Source organism: Hemibagrus wyckioides, linkage group LG17 (genome assembly GCF_019097595.1).
Source record: "Hemibagrus wyckioides isolate EC202008001 linkage group LG17, SWU_Hwy_1.0, whole genome shotgun sequence".
In the NCBI taxonomy this organism is placed as follows: domain Eukaryota; kingdom Metazoa; phylum Chordata; class Actinopteri; order Siluriformes; family Bagridae; genus Hemibagrus; species Hemibagrus wyckioides.
Window position 1 is genome coordinate 9,889,912 of NC_080726.1, and position 26,117 is coordinate 9,916,028.

The following is a 26,117-nucleotide window of genomic DNA, read 5'->3' on the forward strand; positions in this document are numbered from 1 at the left end:
TACCAGTGTGGGTAAATTTAATTATACTACTTTCTGCTTTTGAGCCTGCTAATGAAAATGTTACATAAAAACATAAAAATAGGCTGTGTATAACACGATACCGGGAAAGAGAAATTATGTATAAGGAATTATGTGTACATGTACATTTCTAACACAGACAAACACCTAAATAATTCATTTATCAAATAAAACACAAGAGCACACACAGTCTGTATACAAGAGGTGTGTTGAAAAGTTTGTTCATTTGAATTGTGCACCTTTCTGGATACATATGGAGCGTGATCTGTGGTTATTAATACTGTTGGGAATGTATGTATATCAGGGTTAGGGGTTTCATGCAGGGTTATTGGTGGGCTGCATAATTCACCTATAAGTAACATCTATTGTGCAGACAGACACTGTTATATAATTCATAATTACATTTATGATTACAGAAAACAAGGCGCACCAGCACCATCTGGACATAAACCTGGCTCACAGATTACAAACACTAATCAGTGATTGTCCCCTGGGCCTCCAATCAAATAATCATGACTCCCATTCGAGGCTACTGCACATTTTTCCTGTGGAAAATATGCTCAAGCTAATAAAGGATGAGGATAGCGGAGTATAATGGCAATACAATGGCTGTAGATTTTTATTTGTGTTTGCTTCTTCTTTTTTTATGCTGAAAATAGTCATTCAGAAGGATTCAGCTACTAAACCTGGCATTAGGTCTAAAGTGCATTGATGTCTAGTTACTGTGTTTTGCCCTTCGTCCGTCATCAGTGGACACAACTTCACTCCTCGATTTCCCTACAGCCGGCATCCTGTTTGTAAGGAATTCCTCTTAAGAGTCTGTGTCAGGTCAAACAGTGCAGCCTTACAATATATTCGGAGCAACAAAATCAGACACATATCAACACTATAGAATGATTTGGTTAATTGTGCAATGTTAATTATATTTATGGGAAACAAAGGGATATTGTCACAACTGAGGCCTATTTGAAACAAGGTAGCAGGGGGAAATGAGACACAGTAAACTGGCATGGTTGTCTTGTGTGTGTTTTTCTTACTTTGTGATTGCAGCATAAATTAACATCAGAGTTATATCCGAGGTGGAAATTACAGTTGCTCTAACTTTTTAGGAAGGATTGGTCAATCTGATATCTGTGTGCGTAGTTGGGGTAGGCATGTGAAAGGGAAACGAGAGGGAGGGGAAAGGGCAGGAAGCACACTCAGTGCACTTCTTCCTGCAAAAGATACGCTGCGTTTGACAGATGACCATATTCAACAGATGGTATTTTTTTTACTCGTGAGAGACTATTTAAAGCTTTGAGAAATTTAATTACCTATATCAAGATCCTGAACAGTCACTAGGTAACATAAATGTAATTTATGCATTAAATGAATGAACCCCGGGTTACAAGCGGATCCAATATAAGAAATCAATTGTAAAGCGTGTACATATTGTGTTAACATAAACATTGTGTCTGACAAAGCACACCAATGTTATCACTGGTACTGTCAAGTCTTATTCTGGCACTAGGGGCCAACACACCATGACTGCTGTTTCCTGTTGATGCCAGGGACCATGAATGTCTCAGCTGTGTCACAGGTCATAGGATGTGTGTCTGTCTTTTCCTCTTTTAATCCTGCTAGATTTTACTGACACACCTATCACTGACGATAATAGGTGCCACCATGCACAAGCTGCACACACACACACACACACACACACACACACACAGACACACACACACACACACACACACTACACAAAATAAATGATCTGATATTATAGAACCTACATGCAGCTCTAACTCTAATTCTAAAAAGTTTTGCCATACACTTTATTTCATCCAGCACAGCTTTTAGATTATTTTCTTCTTATAATATCTATTACATTTTGCCGATTATTGAATGCAGTGCCTCTATGGATATGTCAAGTGGGGTTTCAAATTCTCTAGACGTCACAGTATGTATAATTTATCAGTATTTGGATGAATATAATAAGAGGAGTCTAATCACTTGGGCTGGGTGTGACATGCCTCTCAGGAACAAACAGGAATGTCTGGGTCAATAGCCTGCCAGAGTCAGGTTGAAGGTCAGCGGGGATGTTTATTTGAAAACATTAACGCCCCACTCTCACAAAAGTTCTTGGCTACGATATATCTTATCTAACTATCCCTTCCTTGTTCCCTTTCTAAGCGCCTTAAAACAGTAACCTGTTGTGACAACTGAAAGTGACATTCTGTAGAGTGGGTTTGTCAACATATTTATATATATTCATGATGGAAAACAGTGTCTAATATCTAACGTAGTATTTTTCATCCAAACCTCAATAACTCAAAAACAAATAATGGGAGGGAACTAATGGGTTCTGTCCCAAAATAGAGAAAATACACATATAACTGCACAGCGTATGTAAGGGAAGCAAATGCCTTCCTCTGGCATTTAATCTGGGAATGTCGAGGACAGGATGCTGGAGGCTGGAGGAAGCCCTGGCGGCAAACCTACGGCGTCCAAAGCAGCTCAGCCAGCAGGAACATTAATTATACAGCAGGGCTGGCTTCGGGAAGAGTCTCGGACATCCCACCGTATCTCTTACCTCGCCTTATATAGAGGAAACTCACATTGGCTGTCTCACTGCCTCCAGGTGACACCACAACGCTGCAACTCGCTCACGGTCACTTTTTCCTTTAAACTGTATGAAGTGAATGAAGCTGGCTTTAGAAAAGAGCTTTGTATCTCTTGCATCCACAGAGGAGTGTTAGTGGTGTGTGTGGTGGAGAGGTGTAAAGGGAAACAGACAAGATGATGGAGCTGAAGATTCAGCTGGTTCCAACAGGAGAGATCATCCTGCCTCCCGGGAAGAATGGAGAGAGCTACTGTAACTGCTGCGCCAAGGTAGAGGCTCTATAAAGTTCTTTTGAAGAGTTTGATCTTAGCTGACTAGGTAAAGCAACTAGATGTTTATGAGTTGTTGACACGCTTGCTCTGCTGCTGTGGAAATCGTTAGGAACAACACTAAAATTTTCCACATCAGGGACTGGAGTTTAATTAGTGACGTCTGGGATATCAATTATAACCTCATCACCTGTTCACCCAGCGCCCTGTACCGAATCTCAAAGACATTATCAAAAGAGTAGTGAGACAACCATTATTCAGACATGTAGGTGCTCTAATAAGAAGCTTTCTCTTTCATGTTTTCTATCTGACCTCAAAATCACTTGTGCTAGAATATCTTAGCAGTGAGGCAATAAGATTTCTGAAAACTGGGAGGCCACTTGTTTATGTAATAAGAAAAAACTATCTACGCAGCAGACTATTTGAAGTAAACCTAATTTATGCGGGATCAATAAATTCAGTCTATCTATCCATCTATCTATCTATCTATCTATCTATCTATCTATCTATCTATCTATCTATCTATCTATCTATCTATCTATCTATCTATCTATCTATCTATCTATCTATCTATCTTGTATATTTCTATTTCTATATTAGCCCAAAGCCGAACTGCCTTTACACCAGTTTAAGTTCTCTCTTCTCTTATTTTCTCTTTTCTATCATTTCCCACCTATCTAACATTGTTTATCGTTTACATTAACATGACAATTTCTAAATAACCAGACACTGAATGCAGATATTAGCACCCAGTCCTACGTTCTTCTGTCTGTCTGAAATGTAAAAAGTAAATTAAAATAAAATGAAATTGTTTCTTGGGTTTGGTGGCATAGTGGATTGATGAATAAATGACATACAAGATTTCTGTCAGCTCGTGCTGTACAGTTTCTTTATTATATCCTTTATATTCATATAGTTGTTACATAGTGTGCGGCATTAGATAAGGCAGCAAATATATTCCTGTTGCATCGACATGAACACAATAATCAAAGGTGTTTGTTAATTATTCATTATTAAAGTTCCTTCACGGTTATGCACTAAAACAAAGCATACAATAAGGTAGAGCGTGCTGTATGAAAGTTTCTTGAAGGAGGCATATGAGAGATTACATTTTGTGTAAACAGGCATTTTGGAGCCGAACGTTTTTCCTGACATTCCTCCAAGGTCACATCACCCTGTGTGTGTGTGTGTGTGTATGGCATCAGTGTAAGAAAGAAAGCAATCTACTCTTTGAGCTATTATTGAGCTATTAATGAGCTATCAAGACAGGAACAATTGCTGTTATGCCCATTTCCACTCGAGCGGTGACAGGAGACAGGTACACACCCTGAAGTACAGCCTGTCTGTCCAGCTTTGCATTGTCAACAGGATACAACCTTTCCTCCTTTTTTGGCTCTCCTACACAAATCTGCTTAATGCTACTCTCACGCCGACTATGAGCCTGGGCAAGGGTCTTACACACAGGACTATTCACCCAACATGTTTAATTAATTTCTTAGGATAATAATAATAATAATTATGTACTAATATAGACCTGTCCAGGGTGTACTCCTGCCTTTCGCCCAATGTGTGCTGGGATAGGCTCCAGCATATCCCCGTGACCCTAATTAAGAATAAAGCGGGTATAGAAAATGGATGGATGGATGTACTAATACACTGTGCAGGTATTGGGACATTTGTGTTTTTCCTAACACAGCCTACACAATAGGTATTTTATATTATTCTATAACATATTATGGTTAATCGATGCAGCTATCCTCACTGGTCATTTTGCAGGTAAAGCTACAATATAAGATTACTGACTGCAGTCCATCACTTGCTATGCAGGATTTGTCAGTCAGGACTGTACCCTGTGTACAATATGTGTAACACTGTGTTCAATATGAAAGCCCTGAACTGTGGAATACACAGCGAATTCAGTAAATAGCCTATTCATAGTATCATAGTCACATCCAGGGTACATTCCTGCCTCAGTGTTCCCGGGATAGGTTCCAGGACACCATGAACCTGACCAGAATAAAGCGGTTATTGATGATGAATGAATAAGTTTCATAATTCTGCTAAGTGGCAAATAACATTTCATTCTTAAGAGAGATTGGGGGTGATTATGGTATGCGTTTCATGTTTCCTATATATAATTTAGCAGAAATGCTTAGATTATTTCTATTACAGCTTATAATATTTGTCAACCCTGAGCACTGAGAACCTCACTCTCGCTGCCGCATGGCTTGGATTATTGTCTGTGTAGTGATTTGTATGTTCTCTATGTGTCTGTGTGGGATTTCTCAGCGTTCTCCAGTTTTCTGCCACCTCCTAAAAACAGGCCAGGGGAACCGGCTACACTGAATTGCCCTTAGGTGTGAATGACAGTGTGAATGTGTGTCTGTGTGTGTGTGTGTGGTGGACTGGTATTCCATCCAGGGTGCATTCCTGTATTCCTGCTCCACTGCTACTATGACCAGGATTATGCAGCTCCTGAAGATAATACTAATGAATAAATGAGCTTAAAGAATGTGAGTTATACACTTACAGATGTGGATGGATACAGTAAATGAATATGTAATGAGGGAGTAAAACCTGCGGCAGTGTCAACAGTTTAGAACTGGTATGTCCTGTTGTTGGAGATAAAGTGTGTGTGTGTCTTTCTGACACATCCAATTTATTTACGCAAAGTGCAATATGCTAATACAACTACAATATGCTTTCACTCATCTCTATATACAGTCCTCTATAATTCCCACTCTACGTGTACCATGCTTACTATTTATTTATGACCAAGTTTCCTAAGAGGTCCTGACTAAGATGCAATACCACCGTTCATCACTAGGTGGCAGGGCAAAGCAAATTTAGTGCAGGAGCAACGCCTGTACTAGGTAAAATCTTGCAGCTGCTGTATTTACTCAAAGAAAATCCATTATTTACACTAAACAAAGCCTAATGCTCAGTGCCATTTCAACTATTCACCTTTTGGGGATATTGAATTTAGTTTAATCGCTTTTGATCTATAGACATCTGATTAATAGAACATCACGCGACGCTAATAAACAAAAACAAACAAACAAAAACAAAAACAACAATTCCTAAGCAGGCAATCTCAAACTTTAAGAATTTAGTGGTAACTGGGTTTAGGTTTACTGTATTATGTCAGACGCTGACTGTACACACACACACACACACACACACACACACACACACACACACACACACACACTGGTCGTGGGTTTGGCTGTGTGAACTTCCTGTCACTAGGTGTATGGTTGAAAGGGGTGGGGTGGCCTGCCTGCATGTCTATCTAATCTATCTCATAATATTTCTCCATTCAGGGCTCTAAGCTCATTCTCCACTACAGCCAGTTCAGTTCACACTGACTGACCAGTGAACTATAGCCTTTAACCATCTGCTATTGGGTTTTGCAGTTAGAAGAGAAAACCGCTGACATTTTTCTGAGCGTCGCAGCCTACATTCATTCATCAAGGGCAGATTATCAAGTACTGGATCATCACATAGACGACGAAGGAGAAGACACTTTGAACAGGAATTAACATCCTTTTCTTAAAGCTTGACTTCAATGAATGCAATGTTATATACAGTGTAGTGAGACGCGGAGTCTGGAGAAACGCTTTAAGGAACGATTCCGGCTTTGAGGTTTTAAGGTAAGACGACCTTATTATAAGTTTCAGTTCATTATGTTCTACTACATATAAACAGCCTAGAATATAAATATCAACGCAACCCGACACTAATGTGTTCAACTAGCGGGTTTCCCCCTACCCTTAATGTGAACTTTGAGAGAAAGTTCATTCAGTTTGCCACATTGTACATCACGTTGTTAGTTTTGGCTTCGGATCTTTTCTGAGACCCGGTTTTTAGAGACCCGGTTTTTAAGCACTATAATTACCCCATATAGTTATGTATTCTGCTTTCAGTTTGTTTGCGTATTTAAGCCTGTTGGGGTTACAACACCAGTCATTTTGCGCGTGCGCGTAAACTGGATTTGGTAACGTTTTAACACGCGCTTGGTCGTGAAACAAGTACACGTGGTGTCCTTCGGTTTCTTAGGTCATGTATTTATTCAGAGATTGCGTGACACCAGACCTACACTCACATCTGCTTATGGAAAAAATGCACACCAGTGGGTAGTAGAGCAGCTGGTACTCCTCAGCCCATGAGACTCCTGCAATGATCAGGGTTTTATTACCATCTCAGCGGATTCATCCTCTCTGCCCTAGACATAGGATGTGGGTTGTCATGATTACATGTGAGAGTGCTGAGAAGTCCTGTTAAGATTGGAAGTAGGTCATGTCCTTGAGTGTCCTCTCACACTCCCCCCTCCCCTCCGTGCGCCTGTCCTTTCACCGCTGTCATCCGTCACATTTCTACAAGCATCTAGTCTTGGAGAATTGATAGAGGAATTTCCCCAAAGAGAAAGAAAAGGTGTGTTGAGCAACATGTTGGCTGACATTCTGCTGTCAGTGTTGCATGAATGAACCAGTACATATCGGATCATTTCTTTAGAGATAAGTGCAGGTTAGTAAGAAATAAGAAGTTAATAAGAAATAATAACCCTCTCGACCTTTCACAGATAAAAAGACAATCGATATTAGGTTTGTTGTTAACATGTCAGAGGTTCGTGGAACCGAATGCAAAAGAAGAAGAAAAAACCCCCACGAGGATGGTATGAAGAAGCAAGGCTGGGGCTGATTTCTTTCTATCCCAGACTGTAGATTCATACAGGATATCAGTCATGTCAATCATGTAGAGAGAAATGTCTTGATATTTAATCTTTTTATATTTAAACCTGCTTCACAGACGCATCCATAACACGTCAGTAAAAAGGTAAACACGAAGAAGGAAAAAACAGCACTTGAAACAAAGTAGAAGCCTTTATTTGTCAGATATATATTACAGCACAATGATATTCTTTTCTTTACATAGCCAAGCTTGTTAAGAATCCGGGGCCATAGCAGAGGGTCTGCCATGATACTGCACCCCTGGAGCAGAGAGGGTTAAGGGCCTTGCCCAAGGGCCCAACAGCAGTAGCTTGGTAATGCTGAGGCCTGAAATTCTTCAGATCAGTAACCCTTAACTGTTGAGTCATGTTTAGTATTGAAAGGGAACACTACATGAACCCAGTACAGCAGTATGGACTTTATGAACATTTTGTTTTTAATTGTGTAATAGTTTGATCCACATCACTCTAATTTCATAATCAGTGAGAGCTTGCAGTATAATCCACTCTAATAGGTTCATTGTCATGTGACCTCCCATCTAATAACATGACTAACACACGGAGGTGATGTCATTCAGTATTTGCATTGGAGCCGAAAGTATTGATTTCACTTTAGTACAGTTTTCCATCACAAAGCTGCTAGACCAGGCATGTAAACTTTGGCTAACTATTTAACATGCTTTCCAGGCTGTAGGATTGGTACTTGAAATCAGATATCTAGCACTTTTTTTTCTTTTTTCAAGAGCAGCAGGAATCTGGTTTGGTTAAAAAAAAAAAAAGCAGCTTTTGGGCCTAAGTTTTTTTCCAGCTGTCCCTGGACCCTCCTATGTCAGAGCTCTGTCAGCAAAAAGCTGTGTTCTCTAGCAGCAGGAACCTGCTTTCAGGACCAGACAAAAGAGCTAACTATGATTCAACCGCTTGTTTAGTCTATACCGTTATCTTCTAATTACTCAGTGTTTGTCAGATATTTACAAAATGTATCTGTTATGATTCAGAACTTGCGCATGTAGCTAAAACTAGTGATAAGGCTCATTCAGCACCAGTGACATGGACTTTGGAGGAAATCTTGTCCTCTTGTGTCAGCTGTCAATGTATTACTGCCCCTGGAGAGAGCAGGGGATACACCTGCTTCGAAAGCATACACAGCAGGAAGTACCGAGGACTGACCCAAAGCCCTGCCAAGCAAAGGTTATTACCTTTCAGTGACTCTTTCAGTTCAGCTCCACCAACACTTACCAGAATCCCATCTCAGGAGATGATTTATTAGTAATAGCTGAAGCATCTGTAATTTAGCAGCAACAGAGGGTGAAGGCTTTTGTTAATAGTTAGATGTGTGTCGCTCATGACTTACAGTTTGATGTCTCAGTTTTCAAAAGAACTGAAAGGGCAATGGACCATAGACATTTCCTGGGTAGACACACGCAATTTAAAATCTGTGTTCTCCATGCAAAGGGTTAGAGAGAGAGAGAGAGAGAGAGCGCATAGAATAAGCAACCCTGAGAAAGAGAAACTCCCAGTATGTGGATTCAGTTGTGAGGGGAATGAGTAAAAGTCTTGGCACGTCATTAGGTCATTGTTAGGTCTGCAGCTTCTCCAGATTTAGCTGCGGCTTTTCCACAAGTTTCCCAGAGCTGAAGGGCAACGCCCTTGGATTTAATTCAGTTCCATATCAGGAAATAAAAAAAAAAAAAACTATAGGCACTAGAGCTTTAACTGCCACTTCACAGCTCTTGGATCTGTTACCCTGGTTCACGTGGAATTATTTAGATTTGTGTCAGTGAGTTTAATTGTGCCTCATTTGCTTCGAAAGAGGATTGCGTTACATTCACACACATTCAAATTTACCTGCTCAGAGAAGTCAAATGTGCTGATTTTGCAGTTTCTTGGGACTTAAGATCCCAAACACAAACAAACACACACACGTACAAGCTTTGCTGATTACCTCTGTGGCGTAAGTTCTACTTTAATCCTCTAACATGTTACATCACATGTAATGACCGACAAGAAGAGACAGAGCAGTGGAGGCAGGACGGGGAAATAGTTATTAGAGGCAAGTAAATGTGTGCAATGTGAGAATGTTATCTGAAAATGTTGTGGGACTCATATTTTTAAGTTAAGTTGTCTTTATTTGTCACATATACATTACTGCACAGTGAAATTCTTTCTTCACATATCCCACCCTTGGAGGTTGGGGTCAGAGCGCAGGGTCAGACATGATGCAGTGCCCCTGGAGCAGGGTGGGTTGGGTGTTTGGCTCAAGGGCCCAACAGTTTTTCAGTAGAAAACAATCATATTGTGCCAGTCAATATGCATTTGCTAGTATGTGCTCATTCAGTGAAACTAAATATCCTGATATATAATGAGTATCAAGAAAACATCAAGTATTACGCACCTATAGATTTTGTTTCCTGATGATAAAAGTCAAAGCAAACACTGCCTCATAGTGACAAAGATTATCAATTTCTTTCACATTAAAATAATTAATCAGTATTTAATATCTGTCTTAACCTTTACTGGAACCTAATCTGACAATATAGTGGTGTAGTGTAATTAGGTCGATTGAGCCATTAACATGGAGTCACTGTGTTTCAGCTTATCAACACCACACAGGATGATACGGAAGGTAGGTTTGCGTATAGACGATCAGTCTCCCTCGTGTTATCTCCTCCTCATCCTTATCCTCATGCTGGTGGTATGTGGTAGACATTTATGTATTGCTAGTTGACTCACAGAAATCCCCATATGCAGTACAATCAGATAAAACACCTACTAAATGTAGTATTTTTGAGACTGTGTGTGTGTGTATGTTTCTGCTATAGAGTATTGAAATGGATACCATTTAGAAGTAATGATACCGAAGCTGTTTTATGGCATTATGGCATCAAAACACATACTTAGTTGGTAAAATGCTATCTCTTGCGCACATGCTCAGTTTCACACACTCTCATACATCTCAGGTCTGTGTTAACCATTAACCCGGTTTATTCTACCACTGAGATAAGCTCTGCAGCTTTGACCACAGAAAGTGTGATAAAAACTGTTGGAAAAGCATGGACTCTAGTGTCAGTATTCCGGTAATTGTGTCATGTTTAGTGGAGTAGTGAGTTTTTCAGAGTGTATCAGGGAAAGGTACTGAAACTGTACAGTACAAGTAAAAAAAAAAGATTGCTTTCACATCACAGTGTCTTTGAGAGATGTTTTGTATCTGTCACTTCATGTTTCGCTCTAGTTCCTCTCCCAGGATGATTTGTTTTCCTTTCAAGTCTCCAACTGAAATACCTGCATATGAAAATGTAGACTCACCGTCCACTTTATTAGTGGACTTCAATGTGTACAACTGCATAGTCACACAGTTATTAAATCAGCCAATCACGTGTCAGCAGCACAATGCATAAAATCATACAGATACAAGACAAGCGCTTCAGTTCCTGAAAATGGACAGATGAAAACTGGAAAAAGACCAGGTGATTTTCTTTTTCTTCTTCTAATCTTCAACTGTCTAGTTTGAGTGAGTCTGTAACGTTTCATTTCTTAGCTGACAGGAGTGGAACCTGATATGGTCTTCTGTTGTTGTAGCCCATCCACCTCAAGATTGGATGTTTTGTGCATGCTGAGATGCTTTTCTGCTCATCATGCTTGTAAAGACTGGTAATTCGAGTTACCCTAGCCTTACTACTGGGTCTAAGCAATCTGGTCATTCTCTTCTGATCTCTCTCATCAATGGCTTGTTGCCACCCACAGAACCACTGCTTACTTGATGTTTGTTGTCTGTGTAAATTCTGTTGACTGTTGTGTGAAAACCCCAGCAGATCAGCAGTTTTTAAAAAGCTTAAAACCAGCCCTTCTGGTAACAACGTCCATGCCAACATCAATGCCATGCTTGACTTGTATCTGCATGAATTAATGCAGTGTGCTGCAGCCACATGATTGGTTGATTTTAGATAACTTTATTTATTTTAATGTTTTAGCTTGTTTACTGCGTAAAGTTTACTTTAGCTCCGGAGTTATTTAGCCACTACCTATAACGTAGTAAAGTATATTTAACCATACTCAAATTAGATGTCTACCAATTTTATTGCTTAAAAGCCTCATGGAAATCATGTCCGAGTGGCAGGTGAAAGCAAAGAGTGCTGAAAAATTTGACCAGCTGCCAATACACTGGTCAAACTGGTCAGACTAGTAAGTTATTTTACAATTTTCTGTATTACGTATGTAATGTTCTCAAAATGTCTTACTATTGTGTTATTTTTTTTTTAACAGTATAGCAGTCATTCAAAAACTGTTTCCTATTTTACAAGAACTTACCAGCTGGCAAAAATGGTACCAGTTTGACCAGCTGAGAATGTGTATAGGCAACTGCTATGGTCAAGCTGGGATTGAACTGAACAGAAGTGTGTATAACTCTTCAGTCTTCGACTCCAAGTCTCCAAGCTTGAACATTGTTTTACTCAGTGTATCTTTTACTAAACTGAGATAGTTTAGCATAGAGGTTTTTAAGACAGCTTTTGAACACTGAGGAGAAAACATCATTCATCAAAACTCATTTTCAGAGAGAACACGCTGTTCATTTTCTCAGAAAAGCTACCCTACCTGTTTGATGAAGCCGGTTATGATGAGTAGGTGGCCTTTCTTGGAATTGCAGGGACACCGTTCAGCCTATGCCTCGTATTGATGATATGCTGTGAATGCTATGGGGGTGTTATATGGGGTTAGATGTGGGCCTTTTACACAAAACAGTAAGAAAAATGTCTGATAAAATAAAGGGGAAATGCGTGTTCAGGAATGCTATTACATGCAAACTGATGGAAAAGATATCGGTACCTAGATAAAGGTGGTATGTGCTGGCATGTTTAGCTTTTTTACTCTCAGTATGCCTATAGGATTACATTATACTGCTTTCTGTTCTTGCGTTTCAGTCTGGCAAGATTTTTAACATTCAGGATTGTATGTAATGTTTTTGTGCGAAGCTTAAAGAATGAAGCAGATGCTCATCATGACTGCCAGAATATTTCCTCCTCACTCATGGGAACACTGGTATCTCGTAATTATGGGTGCAATGTGTGGAATGGCCGGGCATGATCGTCGCCATGATTTCATAAGCTCGATCTGTCTGCTAACCAACTGGGAGTAATTCCAAATGACCTACTACTGATATGTGGCTTTGTGGGGTAGTAATAGCCCTTGTCAGAGCCTTCTGCAGCTACATTGTGTTAACTTCTCCCCTTGACTATGGTTTGGCTGTTTTGGCTAAGGAAATGTTGTAATGCTGACATTCCATTGTTGTTGTATGTGACTGGTGTGTCAGACCTCCAATTCATTCTTTTGTCAAAGTTAATCCCTGTTATTTATTCATTTTCTTGGTAAAATGATCCCATGCTTAACAATATGAGTCACTTGACCTATTCCTCAGTGCCACAAATGCAAACAGTGTGAATATTTAGTCTAATTACCACCAAGCCTTATTGTAATCAGGTTCACATTCAAAAATTGTATACAGCGAAAAGAAGGTGAGGTCGCCTGACTAGCACTTACCTTACGTGTATTTCCTAAGATATTTTATGACCTTTGAGGTTTGAAGGGCCACCTCACAGCTCCAGGGTCCCCTGTTTGATTGTGAGCTCGGGTTTCTGTCTGCCTGGAGTTTCTCATGTTCTTCCAGCGTCTGTGTGGGTATCCACTGGGTTCTACAATTTCTTTCCACTTCCCAAAAATGTACCACTAGGATGATTGTTGACTGAATGAGTGTTTGTGTGTCTGTGTGTGTATATCCATGTGTAACAGAGTAAATAATAATTATCAAGCGGTTGTCTTAAGGGTTCATCCATTTGCGAGACTCAACAGACTATTTAACTATAAACAGCAAACTATAGTGTCCTGTGTTTGATAATTCAGCCCAGTTGTTACAGCTTTTTTAGCCTGCTTTAAACATTTAGGTAGCATCTAAACATCAGTGTAACTTATTAGCAGAGAAGCACACAGAGTACGTGCAGCTGCCGCTTCCTGGATGTAATTCACTATTTCATCTGAACCCAATTTTAAATAACAGAGATGATAAACATCTGGCTGTAGTTCTGAGTCTCCAGCTTCATTAAACGTTCGGCTTCTGTAGCAGATCCTCTGTTTAGACCCGAAGGTAGCTGTTCTATCTACTCAGCATTGGACAGGCTCTGGAACTCTTGTGGGAACCCCCTGCCCTGCTCCGAACAGCATGACCTGCCCTTATAAGGCTCTGTGAGTATTCTAAGCACCGGGAGGAGGAGATTGAGGCTGCAGAAATTCCAGCCAAGTGGCCCTCTAACTTCCGGAGTTGGGATTTCTAGCTGGCATGTGACTGATATAGCCAGACTTTGCCATGCCCACAGAGCAAAGCACAGCCTGAAGGGAGTGGCTGTGGGGTACAGGGCCCTCGGGATGATCGGAATGCGTAGAGTTCTTTTACTTGTCCCATCTCGTCTGAGTATACCGTGAATTTTCTTGCATTCATCTTAGATGAGGTATAAAGGGTTATATTACTGCCAAAAGGGGTAGTATTGTGAAAACCGCCGCCTTGTGTTTTAGAGAAAATTTGTAGACTGTATTTCTTGCAGTTTGTTTAGTTTGAGGTGACCGTAACTGGCTATTTTTACACAATTTCAGGCTGCATCTAGGTTACATGAGGGACATATTTGCATGCTAAATGAAGCAATCAATATACAGTGCAAGCGAGTACCGCTCCAGTGCCCTAGAACTTGGGACTGAATCTGGAACTCAAAATGTCAACTGAAAAGAGTGATAAGAATGAAGGAAAGCTTTTTATAATTGCCATGCAGCAAATACAATTTTCTGTTTTTTCTCCATGACCATCCGGACCTTCCCTGAGGTGATCTCCAGTCTCCACATTCAAGGCATTAGAAGCTAATTACGTAAAGTGACCTGTTCAGATTTGTTTACCTATTTGTTTAGCTGCATGGTTCGTGCAAATCTGCAGCTTGGATCATGTCACTTGATCACAGCAGACAAGAATCAGCTTGTGCCGAGTACAGACAATTAACAAATAAGCACACATGGAAATGCTGAATATCGCTACCTCTGACCAAACAAGCTTGAACAACACAGCATCATTACAAATCTATTTAAAAATTAATCATGACTTAAGCAGTGTCTCAGTGTTCTCTGTGCTTGGTTGATTTCTGGCATTTCAGTGTGCCCTTGGCAAAGATGGATGTTTTCCTGTCACTATATTTTTTTCTCACTTTGAGGTACATTTTATGAGTGCATTTTCATATCTTTCATCTTTCTTTGCTCTACTCTATCTGCTCTATCTACTAGATAATATACTTCATGGAGGTTTAGGAAATATGCATTGAAATATAAACAAGCACAGTCAAATTTCATAGTTAGCGTTTCAGTACTGATTTTCATTTTAAGTTCATTAATAAAACCGTACCCATTAAAATGTCCTGCTCTTGTTTGCGTTGTCTTTCCCACACACAATTTCTTCCTTAGACTTGTAATTTTTCCCCTATCCTTTTTTCTTGGATGTCTATTTTTTGGATATTTGGTTCAGCAATCGAAGAGCTTAACTGTGCCATGATGTATTGACCTTAACCTGACCCATTTTCTGCATCTGTCCGCAGTTCACTCCCCCTACAGTGACAGCTGAGAGGTATGTTTATGCGTCCAGGCTAGCATTCCTCCTCACGCTAAATTCCATCTCTGCTAATGCAGAGGAATGACAGACATCTTTATGGAACATTTTTTAAAGAATTACTAGTTAAGTGCTGGATAGGTGTAAAAGCTAGCACTGTGGTGTAGGAGATGGTGTGTCCCTGCATGTGTGTCAGTTGGGAGCAGCATGTATGCAGGCTTTTCAAACACTGAGTTGGGATACAGATGTGATAGGCTGCTTTAAAGAGAGCTCTTCCTCTGCAAGTCCACACTGCAGAATACAGAGGATTTTCAAGAGAGGGCGAATATGTCACGTCAACTTCATGCTTACATTAGCAAGCTGTGAAATGTATGACCCACAAAATCCTGAAATGATGGTCATGCTAACCAGAATCTCCACTCTTACTGAGAAATGATGAGCTGCATCTACACGATGACAGTGTCATAGTGTAAACCACAAAACTAGAAGACCATTATTCTTCTGATTACCACATAGTGCACAAACCCTGGGTGGGGCAAAGGTTGGTTCCTCTCTTTTTATCACTTATTGCATTCTCTCATCTCTTTTTTTTTTGCTTGCTCAGCTGTAAGTTTTCCACCCATCTGGCTTACATTCTTCTGTTCTGCCAGCAGATGACTGCTTATGATATCTCATTTCCTGCTCATTTACACATCTTCTTGTGCTTCTGTCTAAATAAGATGCACTGCCTTGAAAGGTACAGTCAATTATCTTGGGTTTAAACAAGCTGGGTAGAATCACCTCGGTGTTTCCACCCAAACTATAAACCCAAAACAAACATACAATGGACAGGTGATTTAGTTAAATGTTGGTGGTGCATATCATCTGTGTTTAATTCACTTTTCTAAACCCCGAGTATGACAGAGAGTGGATTTTCTTTTCCCTCTAAGCAGATATTTTATTTTCTTGCCAAAAAAAGAGCCAAAAATAATAAATATTTTCCAGACTTAAAAAATTGCTGACAGCACCTTTAACTCCTACCTCAGCCTCTGATCTACTTTGCCATAAAATTTCTCTCTCTTGCTGTTCTGTCTCTTCTCTTCCTATTTCACCTCCTCCTCCATGCTGTATTTTATCCCAGCCCTTTTTAGTCCACGATCTTTGTGGCTTTCTCACACTTTTTCCCTGAGCGTCCACCGCCATCGCCCAGGGGCCGTGACACATCAATAAACAAAGAGCGACTCTTTCAGCTGGAGTTTGTACTGACACCAAATTCTCAGAGATAGTTAGAGAGCAAGAGGAGAGTTTGGGACTGTGGCAGCAACGGGACAAGACAGTCAGCTGTGCGTCACCGGGAGGGAGAAGTCCAAGTTTATTATTGTTCTGCTGTCTGCCGCGGGGCTCTGTATTTATGCTGGAGCAGGACAAAGCGGAGGTGAGCTGCACGCTTCAAATTACAGCCAGTCACCCCACCAGGACTGACTTGCATATTGCTTCACATCTTCCTTTAAATCTTGCGGAGTTTCCAAAAAAAAATGCAAGCGTCTGCAGTTTTTAGCTCTTTAGAATGGTTTCCTGACTCTCACCCTGGTGCAGTCATCTGTGCAACTATTTCCACAAATAGATCTATCTTGGTGCTGCAGTATAAATAGCTCAGAGAGAAGAGGCGGGAGAGAGAAGAAGGCAAAGAGGCGGAGAACAAGAGTGAGAGCAAAGAAGGACAATCTATAGAGAGCAAATATTTTCACCCTGCACTGCAAAATCCCCAATGGAGCATTAATAGCAGCACACAAACGTACAGTGTAAGTGTTAATTCTACACTAGAGATTTTGCTGTGAACTTCTGCCATGCGTATGAATTAAAGCCTCTCTCAGCTATAAGGTAACATGAGGAGAAGAATTTCCAACACGTGAGGCCAGTGCAGGGTTAAAATAAGTTTTATGTGGCACTGAAAAAAAGTGGTTAAGTTTCTGCATGGGTTGCAGCTGGAACTTAATCATTTGCACTCCACAGGCAGAAGTGTTTATACCTTCTTACTGATCACTGTGCCTCAGTTGCTTGGTTGCGTATTTGTGTGGTTAATGGTTACCAAACTGTGCAGCCTCGTGTTTGACATTCTCTATATGCACAACATGCAGTCCTATAGGGTGGGGATCTCTAGAGAATTTGGTTTTGTGATTATATAAATGAACATTCTTTTCTAGGTATGACCACTGGCTGCTTTTAAAACATAATGAATAATGCAAAACAAAAAAAGCCCTACTTTATTTAGTGTTTGTCGTAAGCGCTAATTATCCTGAACTGAAAGTCTTATAAGTGGCAAAGTGGTGCAGCAGATGGAGTTGCCGCCTCACAGCTAACAGGTTCCCAGTGCAATCCTGAGCTTGGGTTACTGTCTATATGGAGTTTTTTGTTCTTCCTGTCTCCAAGTGGCTTTTATCAGGGTTCTCCGGTTTCCTTACACCTCCCAAAAACACACCAGAAGGTGGATTAGCTAATGTAAATTCCAAATAGGTGTAAGTGTATGTGTGCATAGTGCCCTGTAATGGACTGGGATTTCATCCAGGTATATTTCTATCACACAGCCAGTGTTTTTCCCAGGATAGGCTCTGGATCCAGCCTGACTCTGCCCAGGAGAAAGCATTTATTGAAGATAAATGAATGAATAAAAGTTGGAATTTTGATCACTGCAGGACCTTTCAAGAGTGCACTGCTATGGATAAAACCATTTTTTTTCACTTTTCTGTGTTGAACCGGTGCCCATGTGGAGAACCAGACAGTCTACCAGTACTCTAGATTTTTGCAGGTTTTTATATAACGACAATAAAATCGATTCTCTTGCAAACAGCATCAAAGAGGAAGTAGTACTAATTGTTCTGGAGAAGTTATACAGTGGTGCTATTTAAAATAGCTGCTTTATCATCTGGGCTGCAGGCCATGGAGACTTCAGAAGGAAGGGAGGATGAGGAGGAGGGGGAATGAGCTAGTATGACAGGAAGTGAGCTGTGAGCAGGAGAAGTGAGCAGGAGAGTGTGAGCTTAGTGTGAGGAGGAGGGGTGGGGTAGTTTCAATTTGTGATTTCCCACAGATGTTGCACCATGTGACTGTTCTCAGGAGACATGCGAGTATTCTTTCTGCCTGCAGAGACGTGGCCCAGGTTAGACTTGCTGCTGAAGATCCCAGACGTCACTGGCACTAAGCCGTATTTAAGAGCTGGAGGCGCAGGTTTTATGTGGCACTCCTTTTTCTGTTTACTTATCCTATCTTTAGACAGACCTTGACAATAAGCCTGTTTGGGCTTTGTCCTGTATCCATGTACTGTTAGGTAGCTTTGTGGCTGGTGATCAAAGGGCAAGAGCGGCTCATCAGTGAAAAAGATATGACCGGTTGGCATGGAATAAAGGCACAAGCACCAATAAGAGGCTGCCTTCTAGATAATGTTTGCTTGTCTATTCTGCACCACTGACAATGATGTGATAATGGGCTAAAAATATTATTGACATAAAATGCATTGTAAACGTGTTCCTGGGCTAATGGTTGAACATGTGTGGCATTGCTGTGTGCAGATAAGTAAACCTAGGGAGGTGGTTGAGTATCGTTTCTGTGCTACCGTGAGGTCTCTTCCCTTCACTTTCTCTGATGCTTGTGAAAGAAACAAAAACTCACACCGTCTGGAAAACATTACACAGATTCCTGCAGGCGGGGGCTCTCGCTACACAGGGAGAGAGAGAGAGAGAGAGAGAGAGAGAGAGAGCAAACAAATGAACGAGAATAAGTGTGAGAGACTATGACAGAGAATTTATTAAGAAACACTTACACAAATTTATCAGGAACACTTGGCTAACAATGCTACATCTTCATCAGAATAAAGATTGTATTATTGATTTGATTTGTTATAATTGGATTGATTTGTCCACTAGATGGCATTATTCTATTGGAGAGGGCAAGGGAGGTGACCTTGATTATGGCCTGTGTGAGTGTGAGTGTGAGTGTGTGAGAGAGAGAGAGAGAGAGAGAGAGAGTGAGTGTGTGTGTTGGGGGTGTTTGTTTTTTTTTTTTTCTTCCTAATTTGCAAAACTATAGTAGCCAAAAGATTTCCATTTGGTTACAGAGTTTAAATAGGATTATGGGTTCACGAATCAAATGTTCCTTAATAGGAAAATAAGAATGAAGTCATTTTACTGGTCCCCCTAAAGAAATCTTATATGTTTTTATATTATACTTTTTTTTATATATATATATATTTTTTAAATTTTATTTATATTTTTAAAATAGACAAATAATTTCACTTTTCTTACCGGGGTTAATGTTAGAAGTAGGTGTAGGGATAAAATGATAAAGCCAATATATATAAATAAATAACAGGATTACTCTGTTGTGCAGGGGAGCAAAGGACAAACACAAGGTCGAATTCACTGCAAAAATTTGAGAATGCATGATTTCAGTTCTGCTGGCATTCCTCCATTTATTCTCTCTCTCTCTCTCTCTCTCTCTGTCTGTCTGTCTCTCTCTCTCTCTCTCTCTCTCTCTCTCTGCACACTGATTTACCACTGTTAAGTTTGGTCAATGATTTGCATTGCCCAGGAGATCTTAATTTCTGGCTATCTTTCTTCATTCAAATACTCTTCGTCTGCATCTTATTTATCTTTATATCCTCTTTGCGTCAGAGTTTATCAAACCCATCTTACAGTTTATGGCTTAAGCTGTAAATCAAAAAAGGCCTGTCTTTATTGAACTGTGCCATAAAACTGATCTAACTCGGCTCCTTTGTTTTTAGCTGCACTGCAGAGCAAAGTTCCATCAAAATAACTGATTATACCTGACAAGGAATATAGTCAGGGTTTTCCGGTTTAAATAGCTGAGCTCCTTGTCTTTCAAAGATTTAAAAATAAGCCATAATGTTCGACATTGATTTCTGATCATCTGCAAAATCTCTTAAACTGGATTATTTTGGACTGGAAACTAGCGCACTAGCATTACCAGTGCTTATACACAGAGCGTAATGAAGAAGCGAAGCTGAGGCTGATTCCTTTCTAACCCAGACTGTACAGTTCTTCCAGGCTTTTGATATTTTGAGACTCTAGGAATGAAGTAAAAATCAAGCAAATTCCACAATATTTGGAAGAGCTTGCAGTTTTTCAAAATGACCATAGATTTTCCTAAAAGTTAGGCCAAGCCACATCATGCGACATGTGTGTTTTCATTTTTAGGAGTTTAAAGGAAGAATCCTCTGCTTGCAATTTCACCAATAGTTTTCTGAAAAAAAAAAACAACCCCACAATAAACAAAAAAATCCTGAAGGGATTGGCTGTAGATTTATGCAGCACACGTAGATTCAGTGACAGTTATGTCAAGTGATTACCCAAAGTGACACGCCCCTCAGCTGGCTCTCTGCCTTTAAGTGTGTGTATATGTAATAGTGTATACACACACCAATAATTTAGTAAACACAGTAGAGATATACAACCAGGCTCTGGCACTCCCAGTTCCATTCCTCAGGAATCCTTTAGACAGTTTATTGATTTCTTTTGTCAAGTATGTTGTAAGCACAGATGGATCTTCGCTGGAAGAGCAGAAATTGACGTGTATGGTGGTTTGGAGTTTTGGATGAAGAACCTCTGTTAAAGGATAAGTGAGATAATTGTGGTTAAACATGTATTTGGCACTATCTCTGAGTGGTGCTTTAATCAACCCTGAATCTTGCTTAAGACTGCCTTAAATTTGCTTCTCCTAGCAAAACCTGTGCTGACAGAAGCACAGTGATGAAGAAAATAAGGAAGGAAGGAGGGGGAACACTTGGCATAATCTCTGAATACATTTAATACGTTTAATGCACTTAATGCTGAATACAGCCTTTTCATGGAAGTTCTTATCCCAAATTGCTATACGTGTGCATTCCCGCTCTATTTCCCACTCGCTGTAGAGACATTTGAGCCTCCTGCCTTGGTATGTTAAATGGCGTTGTAAAGATCTGACCTGGCTTGGAGTGCAATGCAGTAGGAGAGCAGGGCCTGAGATCGTATGTGCTTGTGAGCTTGTGTGTTTGTGTGTGTGTGTGTGTGTGTGTGAGAGAGAGAGAGAGAGAGAGAGATTGGGCAAGGTATTGGAGGGTGGGAGAGAGAGAGTGGAGGAGGGGGAGTGTGTCACTTTTCATAGGGACTTGCGGCTCTCTGGAGTGAGAGAAAAATAGAAGGAGAGAGATCGGGTATAGAGGAGAAGAAGGAGGAAAGGAACGCAAGAAGAAGAAATGGCAGCTGAAGAGTCGCAACAAGGTTTCGCGTGATTTGGGGGTTTAGGAAAAAGAAGCATAGAGCAACATACTGGAAAAGAAGCAAAGATGAAGTATCAAGCTATGGTAGGAACTGACCTCAAACACTTCTTTTTAACTTGAGCTGTGGAAAGCAACACTGGGGTTTAAAGTGACACTGGGGTGTCGAAGCGAACGTTACTGAGCCATGCTAATTGCACTGGACGTGGACAGGGACAGTAGGTTAAGCTTTTGTAACATATTGTGTCTTGTGAATGATTATTTTGATTTGCCGGAGACATTGTCTAGCACATCTTACTACACTGATTTGTTCCGCAGATAGTAAATAATCTTCTTAGAATAAAGGTGGAATAAAGGTAAATAATCTTTTTAGAATAAAACCTGTTCCTTTGAGGATTTGTGTTACTTGGGTAGTTATCTCCAAATCTGTCTTCTTTATCATCTCAGCCGGGCGAGTTAGCTGAATACCTCTGTGTGTGTGTGTGTGTATTGTGTGTGTGTGCATTCACCATCACAAAGTACAGCCAGTATCTATCTGGAGATTTGTGTGAGAGAGTCAGTAGGCCGTTCCACTTTACAGTTTTCATCCTGTCTGTCTCATCACACCTGCTGTTAAAGGTCATGGTAGTTCTTACTGTCATTTACATCTTTACATTTAGTAGACACATTTATTCAAAGCAACATTCAAGTGAAAAGCATACAGCTGAGAGCCTCGGAATTCCAGGTTCTAATATAAAAACTAATCTGCTGATCTCCCACAGGCTTGTAGAACTGGACGCTGGTTTAGATGCACCTTCACCCGAACGCTGATTGTCAAAAAGTTTCTGTGAATGGAACCGTACATACCCTAGCCACATCTGACAAAGCTGTGACCTTTCATCTCCATCTTTTAAGAAGAGGATGAGAGTAGTTTTGCCTGTTTAATTCTTTAATTTGACTGCACAGTGAGATAAGTGAGAGAGAAGTGAAAAGCTATTGAAATAGGGCTGAGGATTATGAAAATGATCATCTTAACTATTTTACTCAATATTAATGATCTTTCCTCACATGGATCTGATTACTCTTGCGTCTTAGGTACATTAGAAGCTCTCGAAATTCAAAATATAAGCTCAGTCAGTTGCTTAATAAGTAACTGCATTGTGTGACCTTGTGATTCAATACACAAGTCAGTATAGAGCATTATTCATAACGTCTAGCCAGTAAGATAACCTTGGCTATGCTCACTAATATTTCTACTTGAATTAATCAAGCGCTGTTTAAAATAAGCTTGAGTAAATTTCTCAGCATTTCCGGTCTACATTTGCATTTTGCTGTGTGAGATGAATGATACTCGTTTGTCAGTTTCATCCGGTTTAAAGCCAGAGCAATAGTGTGAGCAGTTTCGCCTGAGATTCCAGCCCGAGGTCAGCATGCCTTCACACACCCCTCAGATTGATTCTCATCACATGACACAGGCATACACATTCACGAAGTGCTGCATCTCTAAAAAATGTTAAATTTGCCTGACAAACGAGAAGCAACAGACGAACAGTCTGCATTGCATTAGCGTTCGTTCTTCATCTGATTCTGGGAAGGCTCAGCGGCGCTTAAGCTTGCCGTGAATACCGAGCATTGTCTAGCAGGTTGGCCTGAAACGCATCTGCTCGTTCGCCAGAATGAGTTCACTGCCGAGAGCTGTTTTTATTTTAGAGTCCATTTGTTTTTCTATATGAGTTCATCCTTCACTTGTATAAACAAGTTTTGTATGTATTTCCTGAAGCCCAGTGCCAGGTGTTGGTGGTAACGAGACAACAGCATTTAACACCACAGCGCTATTGAATTTTTCATTCTGATTGGTCAGAAGGTGTTGATTAAGTTTCTATAACAGCAGCCCTGACAGTAGTTCAGATTGTTTCTATAGTAACAACGGACATAGGATGCTTCACAAACAACACGTGAAGTGTTTTTGTTAGAAAAGCATGGTCAGTACTTTCTGACAGTCAGTGGCAAAGGCTTCAGACACAGGAAGGTCTGGACGGTGAGGGAGAAAAAGAGAGGCTGGTAAGGGAACGACTGTTTAGAGCTTTAATAACGAGCAAGAATGTGAAACTCTTTCGTGGATGTTCCACAACGGTTAATGTTACAATATACTGGGGAAAAAAGTATGACATGGTGTTCTGTAATTCATGAAAAACATTTTGTTTGGGACATGAAACTCTGAAACAGGGTTGAGTTATTTTCTTATAAAGACCCAAAATCCCGAAAAGTATTTTTATATTTCAGTGTAGAATTTCAAGTTAGAATATGTCTCATTTTAAATGTCTTAATGAATAAACAGAATGAAGTCCCTGGCATTTAAATTCATGTGTGTGAATGAGTGAGTAAGAGTGTGTGTGTGTGTATATACAGTATGTATGTGTGTGTGTTTGTGTGGTTAGTGTCTGTTGTTGTAGGTACTTTCACTTGCTGAGGCGCGGCACGTCACACCTGTCTGACAACTTTCCCCGTTAGTCTGACGGTCACCAGCAGGGTGTGCAGCACGGGACTAGCACATACACACTCAATTTCATCACACTCCTAGGGAAAAATTCTCTGTAGAGCAACACTGTGAAGTTAATGAGCCACTGTGGAAATTCAGCTTCAGGGAAGTGTGTAAGCCTAAACCCCCTCCTCTACAGTCATCTGCAGTGACCTGAAAAGCAAGCTCTCGGTTGTTTCCTGTGAAACTTGAAGAAATCAGCTGTAGAATGTGCCTAAGGATAGCACCAACACATCAGACATGGAGAGAGTCTCTGACTTTACCTTTACCTTTAGTAATCTGCTGCAGTTGAGCAAAGTACTTTTTAAACTTAAAGCTGAGAAGGGCGCAGTGATGAGTGAGCCAGTTTACAAAAATGTGCTGCCTTCCTAAGGTTCAGCATAAGTGGAGATAAGAGAGCATCCTTGTGGTCTATCAGAATGCTCTGATATACTGATGTGCTACAGATTTCGTAAAGCCTGGCAAGAATGTGACCCCTTCACCTCCTGTATCTGTAAGGCTTTTTTTCTGATTATGGAGCAATGCAGACTTTCAAACTAATTATTTTCCGTATTTATTTATTATATGCCGCCTGATTTACAGGAATTACTCAGATAGCTAGAGGATGAGTGTATTAAATATTAAAATATTTGCTTATATAGTAGAGTACGAAGTTGGCTAAAGACATTTAATCGTAACGTTATCCTGACTGAAATGCTTATGAGGTGTAATTCATTTCCATTGCTTGTTTTCTTTGTCGAAGGTCATTGATGTCTTAGTAACATGAGAAGCGCTGGACAGGGTTATGACTCTGCAGATTTCACATAATCCCTCTGTATACCATGCAGCACAACGTGCAGAGGTAAATCTCCAGGAAGGTCAGATAAAGAGCAATCATTGTATAAGAAGTACTGCGCTCTTTTTCCCGCGAGTCCCGGTGGGTTTCCTCTATGCAACCGATTGCAACAGAGATCCAGAACGAAGAGCAGGGAGCTAAACACGGAAAGACATGAAGGAAAATGGTCTAGCTAAGAATTTGACATTTTTCTCCTGCCAGTTTGTATCTGTCATCACTTTTTTGCCCCCCTTATGCATGATTTGGAAAAAAGCAACCGAATAGCAGAGCTGCTTGAACGATTGGTGCCGATGGGGAAGGAGGTATGGGGTGGGAGCAGGAAAGCAAAACTATATTCCATCTAGGAACAATACAGTAATGGAGCAATCACCTAAAGACTGAAAAGAGGCATAGACCTCGAACCTGGGAATTTCTTTCTTGTTTGGGATTGGTCCATCATGTTTTGGCTGAATTCCATGGTTTTATTGCTTTAACAAAGTGTTTTCCCTTTTAGCTGCCAGAAGACATTTGTCAAAAGAGATGGCATGATAACAAGCTCTAACAAGCTCCGTGAGCCGTGACCAGGTCCTTAAGGACCTCTGGTCTCCGGTTCCTCAAGCACACACACACACATACACTCCCTACAGGGCCCCAAGTGCACAAGGCTCTCTGGAGCTCTGAGTGAAATTCTACTCTCCTCTGCCCCAATAAGCAGCTGCGGGGAGGTGCAAGGACAAAGCAGCAGCATAGTGGGGGCTAAGTGTGTGGTGTTCCACCACCTGAGGTCATTTAACTCTTATAATCTTTAAATAATCCTAAAAAGAAAGCCCTCTGATACTTTTCATGACCTTGAACTGATTCTTCTGTTGACTCAGGCTTTACGGTCATCAGCGGCTGTGGTTCAAATTTGCATTGAAAAATAAAAGTTTGCATGTGCATGAGGCCACTCCTTCGTGCATTTTTGTTTTGGCGAGAATGAATTGCAAGCAGTTTCGGGGGAAAAAGAAATCAGTTTAGTTTGTAATAATGTGTCTTACAGCCATGAAATGCATGCATAGCATTTTTCAAAGATTAGATCATGGGATAGCATACTTTTTTTGTGCATGTTTGTTTGTTTGTTTGTTTATTTATTTATTTTTCAATATAATTCAACCATTTAAATATAATAGGCCAAAGAATTTTCTAGCATATTAATTTCTGAAGCCATTGGGGCATTTCATAGTTAAACATCCCAGCTACAGAAGGAGTTTTAGAAGTGAGCAAAATTATCGTATAAATGAAACATTACACACC

General features: G+C 40.4%; 1 protein-coding gene across 3 annotated transcripts in view; it reads left to right on the top strand.

Annotated features, from left to right (window-relative positions):
• The first annotated feature begins 2,621 nt into the window (after nt 1-2,621).
• The window catches only part of myo1cb (myosin Ic, paralog b), a 45,667-nt gene continuing 22,171 nt past the window's right edge, over nt 2,622-26,117 (top strand). The window contains exon 1 of one of the 3 annotated variants that reach the window (XM_058413154.1): nt 2,622-2,889. In XM_058413154.1, coding sequence (XP_058269137.1) covers nt 2,797-2,889 — 93 coding nt within the window. In that variant the 5' untranslated portion in view covers nt 2,622-2,796. Of the gene's footprint in view, nt 2,890-6,131; nt 6,543-21,460; nt 21,580-26,117 lie in introns of those variants that run through there. The other 2 variants (XM_058413157.1, XM_058413155.1) reach the window with 2 other exon arrangements.